This window comes from Equus przewalskii, chromosome 1 (assembly GCF_037783145.1).
Source record: "Equus przewalskii isolate Varuska chromosome 1, EquPr2, whole genome shotgun sequence".
Classification (NCBI taxonomy): domain Eukaryota; kingdom Metazoa; phylum Chordata; class Mammalia; order Perissodactyla; family Equidae; genus Equus; species Equus przewalskii.
Window position 1 is genome coordinate 113,268,086 of NC_091831.1, and position 10,605 is coordinate 113,278,690.

Sequence of the window (10,605 nt, forward strand, 5' to 3'; positions counted from 1 at the left end):
CCATTAATGACTGTTGCAGTTCTATACTGTTTTTAGTAAAATTTTGCCATTTTTGTAAATGTTTATAGCTTCTGGGACTGTAGTTTTTAAACATAAAATAAGCAGGTGTGCTGGAAGGTGGTGCACTTGACTCTTTAGAGTTTAAGGATCCCATTAGCCAAGACATTAGGTCTCTTGGAGCTGAACTAATACCTGAAAGGGATGCATCACTCAGTTGGGAGTTGTGTGGTGTTTTACAGTGTACTTCATTGCACAGAAATTTTCTTGAGGTTGACAGGTGACCTAGAGTCAATCTAATCCATTCCATGACCAACTTATCCTAACATGAGAGTCTTTGAGTTAGGTGGTGAGTGCTCTAACAGCCTTTAAATGTGTGACCTGTGCCCACCAATTTTTTTGTGTGGCTTTTTTTTTCTTTTTTGACAGCTGAGATCCTCATCAGCGATAGCCTTTATCTACACAAAACAGGACAGACAAACACGTGCACCTTATCACTCCAGCAGTAACCAAGAGATGTTACTGTGGACTAGCCAAGAGAAGGTCATGTGCACCACAAGCAATTCCCAGTATGGACTAAACTAGCAAACCCCAGTGATTGGGGACAGTGGACTGGGACTGGGGAAAGGATTAAACCAGCAAACCCCAGTAAATGGGGACTGTGGACTGGAACTGGGGAAAGGGATTCCAAAAACCTGGGGAATTGTGGACTGAAGCAAGGCTTAGGGACTCACATTCCAGATGGGACCATCTGTCAGCTCAAGCTGAGCCACAACGCTAAGCCCTGGACTGGAAGGCCAATTAGATCAGGAGTGCAACACAAAGAGAGTGGAGCTCTGAACCAAGGAAACTTACCCACAGCCCTCAGAAACAGTGAGAAAGACAATGAACTCCAAAAAAGGATTTGCGGGTACCACACCTGTGTTGCTCATTGTGCCTAAAGCTGTTGGACATCTCTTTCAGTCCTGCTGCTGCCACCAAATCTGTTAAAAAACAAAATTCAACTGAATAAATTTAAAGATCAAATTGGCTTTATTCGATGATTCACAAATCAGGCAGCATGCCATCTAGCAAATAGAAAGGAGTTCCAAAGAGCTACAGAAAAGGGAAAGTTTTTAAAGTCAGAGAGGGGTGGAAAAAAAGGAAATTATTAGCAAATAATGCTGTTGTTTCAGGCAAGGTTGCCCACCTAAGGGGAATGGAAGTGCCTATTGTGTGGATTGTCTCACTAGTGCTGACTCGGTAATTCCATGTTGACTGGTTAAAAGTCACATTCCTGGGAAGCTGAAACTGCAGCTGGGTTAGGTATTAAGTTGTCGACGAAAATAATCCATAACCAATCTATAAATGAAAATTTGGGAGAGTTTATTCTGAGCTAAAATCTGAGGACCATGGCCCGGGGCCTTTCTTCCCGAAGGAAGAAAGGGCACCGAAGAAGTGGGGTGCACAGAGTGGTTATATACCCCCAAACAGGATGTTTCACATATGATTGAAATGTCCCTTTTACAATAGTCATGAGACTGCTCTGTCGGTACAGCGATTGATGGACATAGCAGGTAGGTCTGCTGTCTCGATGAACACGGTAGGGTGGCAGGTCTGTTGTCTCGAGCTGGGTGGTCACAGGTGAGCACAGCAATCAGTTCCTAGCCTAAGGAAAGATTCTTATCCTTAAGGAAATGCCAATGTGGGGGGGAAGTTGCAGCTTTGTCTCAAGGGCCTTTGTTCTTGCCATAGGAAATGTTTTAAAGCAGATATGCAATGCGCACTCAATGGCCATGGTCAGGCCCTTTTGGAAAAAACAAAGTCAGCTCAAATTAGGTTTATACCAAATGGTTTCCTCATATACTCCAATATATCCTATTGCTTGCCAATTTTATTCGTCAAAGTCTTGGTTTGCTAATGTGGGGTTTGGCACAGGTGACTCCATTTGGGGTCTCTTGTCCCCTTTTTAACATAGCTCTGAACATATTAAATTACTCAAACTAACATCCAAAAGTAGAAGGAAAAGGAGTGCCATGTTTCCTTGTAAGAATAGTTTTTGGTAAATATGTAAAGGGTACTCATGATGCTTTCTAATGAATTATGGAAGGCCTCTCTCCAAGCACTGCTACCTGAAGAATTGACAAGTCTACTTGAGGCCACTTCTCAGGGTTGAGAATGATTCCCCTCACATGAGTGAACATGAGTTGTCCTCTCTCCTTTGTTTACCTCACATTGACTTTTCCACATCAAAAGGAGAACTTGGGAAATAGAAAATAAAACATTCCAATCGTACACGTGGTTGGTTATGCCTCTTGAGATAACAAGCTTCATCCGGCTGCCACACATTAAAAGCTTATTTTTTCATTGAATGACATGGAACAAGAAGATTCTCTCATCATTTCTATTTTTTTACTATTTTCCAACTGGAAAAAATATGAAACTTATCTCTCCACACATCAATATATGTACTGTTTAACATTTAAGGGATAATATTTAATATGTACATACTTACTCCAAATCAACAGAAAAGTGGGCAGAACAGGGACTTGAAATGGTTAATACACATTTGAAAATGTGCTTCAGTCTCCCTGACCAATAATCTGAGAGATGCAAGTTTTGAAAACTGCACTGTACTGTTTCTTGCATTGTATTTGCAAAAATGGACCCAGTGGATACTCCAGTGTAGGGAGGTACAGAGGAAGGGCACGGCATTGTCCTCTTTATCTCGTGGACAGACTTAGGCTGTGCCTATTACTTTATGCACCTCGGCCTGTTCTTACTGCATTTCAAGATGATTGTTGTATTGTTTTTGTTGCCTGCAGAACTATTCTCTCCTCGACATGAGGCCACCACCACCTGCGATGATCACTTTAAACAATTCCGTGTACTGGCAAGATTTTGAGGATACCTGTGTCTATGAGTGTCTGGACGGCAAAGACTGTCAAAGCTTCTTCTGCTGCTATGAAGAATGCAAATCAGGATCATGGAGAAAAGGGCGTATTCACATAGACATCTTGGAGCTGGACTCATATTCCCGGGTCTTTTTCCCTACATCATTCCTGCTCTTCAACTTGGTCTATTGGGTTGGATACCTGTATCTCTAAATGTTGTTCCTGATGAGTGAAAAGCTAAAAATTCTCCTCTTTACCTTCCACTCTCCCCAGACCAGTAGTGACCAAGTGGAGGACACTGCTCAGTTTATCTGAAGTTTATACATTATCTTTGAGCAGCGCAGGAGTATTTGGCAAATATTTCTATCATGTATTTCACACTCACACACACGCGTGCACATGCAAACACACAAGTTAATTGAGTTTTAAAGTGATATTCTTGTTAATCCCTTACTGAATCTATAGCTTGGTGATATTTATGAATGGTTTTTGGATATTGGAAGCACCTGCCCATTATGCTTGCAAAGAAATCTACAAAACATGCAAGCAAATATCTGAGAAGCTCTCTTGGGCCCAGACCTCTTCTGTATCTTTCCTTTGCAGCCCTCAGCAGCACCAGTGCCCATGTGTGCAGAGTCATTGTCCATGTGTGCAATGTCCAAGACTCTCATACTGACTTCAGCCCTGTGGTACTTAGCAGCCTGAGTTCAAGTGTGAACTTCAGTGAGTTTAGATCCAGTTTCCTCTTGCTGTGGCCTCTTTTGCTCTGGCACCACTGTCGTTAGCTAGCATTACTTTATCTGATAACCTGACCCTTGGCTCAGGAGGGTGTGCATGCATCATCCACAAGTTTCTGATTGAGGAAAACCTGTGATTTCAAAATTCTTGTGTTGTTGAAGTCAACTATGTTGACTATCTCTGAACATCAGATGGTTATTACTTTATTCCAAACTACTGAAAATCAGCATTTGAACTTTAGGTTCTTGGACTAGTTCAGCTTGAGTTCAACACTTTACCTTCAGAGTTGTGTTTTATTCAACCAAGGTGCAACCCCAGAGTATATTATGGTATTATGGGTTCAATTATTATCTTCATCTTGCAAAGAAAGGTATAGAGCATTCACAAGTCTTTGTCTTGAAAATGTTTTCCAGAGTGTGAAAGAAATGTAGATAGAGTTTTAAAATTTCTTAATGAATATTAGCTTTCAAGTCAAATCAACTTTAGATTAAAAAAAAGGTAATGGCTATCATATCATGATATATTTTGATGAACAGAAATTATTTTATACTTTGAAATAGGAATACATAGAAAACCCCAAAGAAAAAAAATCCCTGAAGTTATTACTCTTTTGATATTTTTATAACACAAAACCAACTTGCTTCTTGATGTTAGTTATTTGTTATAACTGGATGCCAGTATGTACTTCACAAGACTTTTCAGAAGCTTCCTGCCATCGATAGGAAAATAATGTCCTACTAGTTGGTTAATAATGCTTTGGCATTATTAGAAATTTTGTAGTAAAATTTTGGTACCAGAATCTCTGTGCTTCTCACCTGTCTGACTCAAAAACTTGAATTAATTTTACTGGAAACCATAAAATTTTATTTTAATTATCTATTCTACGTATTATCACTCAGAAAAAAGATAAAACATTATGCAGAGAAAGTATATACAAGTGCTAATTTCACACAATTTACTGCACGCAGACCAGACACAGAAGGGGATGGGATTGCAAGAGGCCAAAAAAGTTGAAATCAGATGAGTCTGTTTATTTTTATGAACATCATTACATATCAAGTGTATGCTGTGACCCAATTTTCAAGGATTGAGTCTATATAGTGTGAGATATTTAAGCCCATTGCTCTTTTTGCTGTCAGCTCCCTGCCTTTGGTTTGACAGTTGTTAGATAGGCCACAAGCCAATTGGCTTCTGTTTAGCAAATTCAATTTTAAAAATAAAATAATGATAAATATTTGTGGCAAAACAGTTTGAACCTATTGGCTTAAATGAAATTTCTGCTGTATTGGAGAATTTCACCTTCTTGCAGCCTCGTTTTGTCTCTTATGCGTAAACTGCCCTCCCACGCTTGGGAGAGGCAGTCTGAAGGCACCCTGACCAAGAGAATCCCACCATGTCACACCAGAGCACTGAGCACCCAGGGAAGGTGGCCCAAGGTTGGTCTTCTTCAAACACAATTTCCAGCTTCATGAATTTATAATCTCTAACAATATGAAGAATTTCAATATGTCTTAAAAGAAGTTCTGGATGGAGCTAAATTTTCAATGAAATTCTTCTTGGGAGGAAAATAACCTAAAAGTATTTTTATGATATAGATTTGGTCCAATTTTACCTTAAAATTTTTTTACTGATGCCTCTTGTTTCAAAGCCACGAAATATTTGGGCATCATTAGCAACTCTCATGAAATTATATGTATAGGATGTATATAGCTATAACCTCTGTTTTCTGCATCCAACCATTCTCTTCTCTTCAAGCTCAGTTGTCCTGCTGACCTATACGTGCTAGTTCATGGCTCCCTTTTCATGAAGGAGAACCTTCACTCAACAAAGTCTAACAGATGTTCATTCCTAGAGCATAAAATAGATTCTTGCACATAGAACAATCTCCCCACCATTGGGCCTGACTAAACAGAACTAAAGCATCCCCAAAAGCATGCCAATGCCTGTTTCTCTGCAGGCTTGCCTATTCATGTTCTCATCAGCCTCAGCTCCTGAGATGAGCTTTTTCAGTCCACAGTAAAGAAGAGTCATGTGCACCTCATACGGGTGTAGAGCTCAGGGGCTTGTGAAGTATGTTTGAGGTTACTTTTTGGAAGAAGGAAGGGGAGGAGCACAGAGACAGGGTGAGGGAAACGCATCACTCTTTAATCGAAAGACTGTCTTTCACCAGTATGCTTGGTTAGTAGGCATATGTGTGGGGTACACGGGTGTGAGGCTGTTCCACACAGACCCTGCACCATTACAGCTCTGCCCAGCTTGCTTTGCATGTAGAATTAGGAAATATTTTTGGTGATTGTGTGGCAACTGCAGGGAAGTTGCCTGAGTGATCTGCATGCCAAAGGTGCTACTGTGTTCCTCATTTTCAGAAATAACTCTAAATTGAGGAGATGACGTTCCACATTTTGGCAAGGATTCCAAATTTCTGACCATTATTGATCATACTTACAGCTGTGACTGTCTCTCTTTTAAGCTGCATCCAGACAGAAAGGGAGAGAGAAGAAAAGGCATTTCACTTTAATGGAATTAGAGGGAAAAGTGTCTTCAGAGCCTAGAAAGTTTCTGTTTCTGCAAAGTCTCACTGTCACTGACCAGAACAGAGACTCAGATACTGAACAGAGAAGGACGATGTTGCTATAATTTTCTCTGGACCCAGCCAATACTGCCCCAAATTTACCCAATATATGCCTTAAAATAACACATAAAGCTCAAATAATACACATCTTGTATATTTTTCATTTCCTGTGATCAGCTATATTTCATGCTAGGTTTTATTTATCTTTTATGAACTGATGGAGACAAGACTTCATTTCTTTACACGCCAAACTGTCTTATCCTTAATTTTATAACAAATCAGTTAAGAACAAAGTTTTTGTGGGTTCTTCAATTGAAGAAATGCTTGTCCTACATAGCAAAGCATTTTCAGGCTACATTTGGGAAATTGGGTCCAATGTAAAAGTCACCGACATAGTGCTTGTAATGGGATGGGAGTGTCCACGTAGAATCTTCACACCGCATAATTTTACCTGGCCTTAGCTTGTTGCTGTAAAAATGTTTAGGCATATGTTTTGCTGCTCTGCAAAATATCACACTCTCAAAGCAAAAGGGCGCAAATCTATAACCCCATTTTGCACTGACAAATGCTTGCCACAGCTAGGAAGCAGTGGGCACTCTACCCAAAGGGCTAGAAAACAAGCCAAATCAAATGTTTTCTTCCTTGATCATTTGTTTTTTTAGGAAGACTAGCCCTGAGCTAACACCTGCTGCCAATCCTCCTCTTTTTGCTGAGGAAGACTGGCCCTGAGCTAACATCCATGCCCATCTTCCTCTACTTTATATGTGGTACACCTGCCACAGCATGGCTCGCCAAGCAGTGCCATGTCCGCACCCGGGATCCAAACCCGCGAACCCTAGGCTGCCGAAGCGGAACGTGCAAACTTAACCGCTGAACCACCGGCTGGCCCCTTCCTTGGTCATTTTTATCTTGGCTGCCAGTAACTGAAAACTTTCCGTGATTTCCTTTGCCGATTTGGAGAACTATAGCTGATCTCCAACCGTTTTACTTATATATACTTATATATCAGATTAGTGCTCTCAAGACACAAAGCACTTTGAATTCTCTCCACTATCTTGCAGCTGAGTGCTTTTTCTGAGAGTTTATAACTATACATATATGAAATTTCATCGTCAATTTCTGTAAAAAAAAGTTAGTGAATGACTTGGGATAAATATATTGGATGTAAATATACATCGAAATGTTTACTATCAGTCTTGGGCTTCAGAACACTATCATTTTTAAAACATTCAGAAAGGTGTCTGAAAATAAGGGGGAAAGAACCAGATTGTGGATACATTGTAAATGTGAAATTCACAGTCCTGTTGGGGCTCATTCAAATTGCCCAAAACTGAGGCAGTGTGTAATCTGTACATGCTTTTTCCTCAAATTTTCCTGTAGTAAACATTCGGGTCCACAAAGTTTAGCAGTACTTCCAGATTGTACAATCACATCCAAAGAACCAAAAAATAACAGTTCAGGCTGAATGACAGAACTTTTCTTGTATTCCTTGTGGACTTACTTTTTACTATAAAAAAATAGATTCCTATCGTTATAGGGAGAAAACATGTATATGTTGAGATAATTGGATAACAACTCAGCCATTCATATCTCTGGAAGAATAAAAATTTGACTCTTTTTTTAATGTCTGATGGTTTTGCAACTAGAGACTAGGGCATTTCCATTCTTTCTTTTAAAATTTCTTCTGATTACAAGTTAGCAATTCCAGGATATGAGCCTAGTCTAGTTCTATTATGGTCAAAAGAGAGAACGTTTCTTACTTTTTTTTCAAAACGTCTTCCAGTTAAATGATGCTTTGGTTTTTAATGCTGTCAGTGAAATGCCTTAAATCTCATTACTCTTCTCACATAAAAACAAAATTTTAGACCAGTTTAAATCAGTGCTAAAAAACTAAACAGTCACAAGTTTTCAATGTTTTGAGTTAACCAAGTGGGTTTTTCAGATAGTATCATAGGAGCATAGCTAGAAAATAGTTAGGAAGACATAACACTTGAGCATGCATAGAAGCACACACACACACTCACATGCACACACACACACAGAGCAAATACTATTTGAATGCAGCGTTCAGGTAATTGAGGGAAATGTAAATTGCTTGCTTGAATTATTCAGATAATCACTACTTTCACCACTTCATTTTTTGGTTTGTACACACAACACAAAGTTTTCCAAGCCCAGTGGGAGGGCTCCACAGTGTGGAGGTGATGACGGCTCCTGCAGGGAAGGAGTGTCCTCTGTATCTGCTGAAATGTTTAAGTGGAACAGTTTGGAAAGAACAGTGAAGACTGATTGACAGTCATGAAATCCCCCAGACTGAGAAGGTAACTGCTATATTTTCTTCTTTTCAAGTTCTTTGGGGCTCCTTCTTTGTTTGTCCCACTAAATACTTTTTCACAAAAGTATTAAAGTTCCCATTTCTGTTAAAAAGTAGAAGTCAACTCACTGTCAGACTCTGACTTTCAGGAAGAAATGTGCTTTGATTTGGTTGGTATTTATTGTAACAGGCTTTGATCATATATTGTTCATGTTTCTAACAGGAAGGATTTTTCTGGGTCAGTTTTTTCAATGAGTGAAGACCTCCCACTGCACAAAGCAGCACTTCAGTTACTTTGATAGGGAGATCAGACCACCCCATCCTCTAGCTAGCAGTGGCAGTCCAAGTCAACCCATCTACCAATCAGATAACCTACCCCTTTCATTGAGTCCAGCACTGGCTAGTGCAGGGTGGCCCTGGAAACTATAGAGAGGTTAAAAAAAAAAAGGACAGAAAGAAAAAAGAAAAAACCCTGCATTCTGAAGTGACTTTCAATGTAATTAAAAGATAAGTAATGATAGAAAATTCACATCACTTGCTGACTAAAATTTTCAAATTGCAAGCTGGATATGATGATAGGATTTTAGTAGAAATAAACTATGCTTCATCACCATCACCACAATCATCATCATCATCACATCATCATCATTATTACTATTGTCACCATCAACACCATCATCACTATCATCACCACCATCATCATCATCACCATCATCATCATCCTCACCATCATCATCATCACTCTCATTTCCATCATCATCTATATCCTTTTTCATATTCCATACTAGTCTTTAGCTATTGATTCAACACAAACGTTTAGTGTCTTTTCCAAACTATAGCAAAATTAGAACTTAAATTAAGGAGAAAATGGAAAAGGTTCATTTTAGTTTAAATATTAAATACGCATATCATAGTTCGAAATTTTGCTTGCTTAAAACCTTTCCAGAAGTGCTCTTTGTCCCAGCAGTCTTATCTGTCTGCTCTGCCTCAATCAGAATTTGAAATTATTCCTTAGGAGAACACTCTACCTAGTTTTTGTTTGTTGCTTGCTTATGTTTTGTTTAGTTTTTACCTCACGTGGCTTTTTTATTCCTTGTCATGAAGATAACATTTGAATTGGCTAAGAACTCTCTCTTTTCTATACAATGGATGCATCCGTGGACATAGCAGATTTTGTTAGCCCAAAAGGATAATCAATATGCTTCTTATTATACAATTTGGGTCTAGGCTTTGATTCCTCCAATTTATCTTGGGATTTTTACTTTTGGATAGAAATAGACACAGGCAAAATATATTGATGAACTTTATAGTCTTTACTATTGTATTATCTATGTTTAGAATAACTATTAAAACACTTTAAAAGACACTTTAAATTATTCTGGACCTTCAAAATGACTAATTTTGTGCTAGTGTACAATGTTTACATGCATACGTTTGTACAACTATGTGATATATTTTTCTTTACAAGTAGCTCCTGGACTGAGCAAAGGTTCATTCCTCACAAGTGCATTTTCTATGGAAGATTCTAGGAGAGTTACAATTTTCAGGGATTGGGCCTGGATTGTCTTGTGAGGAGCAAGGGGCCATCTTGTGTTTACATGCAGTAACATGTGCATTTGTGTATGTATGTACAGTGGTAAAACTGGAAAAACTTACTAACGTGTGTATAACTCTACCCACCACCCCAAATGTAGATGAAACAAGTAGAAAGGAGCAGTTTCCTAATGCTAGCATATTAGCTTACTAAGCCTTTGGTTAAGGAAAAAGGAGTGTGGGGGGGGGGTGCTGGAGAGAGAGAGAGAGAAAGAGATAAACCGACAATCTTTACATTTCCTGGAAATCTGGGGCCACATTCTTTCTTTAAAAAAAAAAGGCAAGCTTAAATACCTGATCAGAAGTTGGTCTGGAGTCCAAACAAGCCTGCCTCCTACAAAGAGCAGCTGATCATAATATTTTTGCTTGAGTGCACATCTGAGCACATGCTTGATCATTTGCACATAAACGAAAGTAGTTCTCAAGAGGTAGGTGGCAAATAGCCATCCCCACACTTACTTAGGATGCAGCTTTCACATACAACATGAGAAAGCATCAGGTCTAGTGTGAACTGTGTG

At 39.1% G+C, this 10,605-nt stretch overlaps 1 protein-coding gene across 1 annotated transcript in view; it reads left to right on the forward strand.

The window, feature by feature from the left end:
- The window catches only part of GABRG3 (gamma-aminobutyric acid type A receptor subunit gamma3), a 596,113-nt gene extending 586,243 nt beyond the window's left edge, over positions 1-9,870 (forward strand). The window contains exon 10 of the mRNA XM_070620833.1: positions 2,802-9,870. Within this exon, the coding sequence (XP_070476934.1) occupies positions 2,802-3,083 (282 nt within the window). The 3' untranslated portion in view covers positions 3,084-9,870. The remainder of the gene's footprint in view (positions 1-2,801) is intronic.
- The last annotated feature ends 735 nt before the right edge of the window (positions 9,871-10,605 follow it).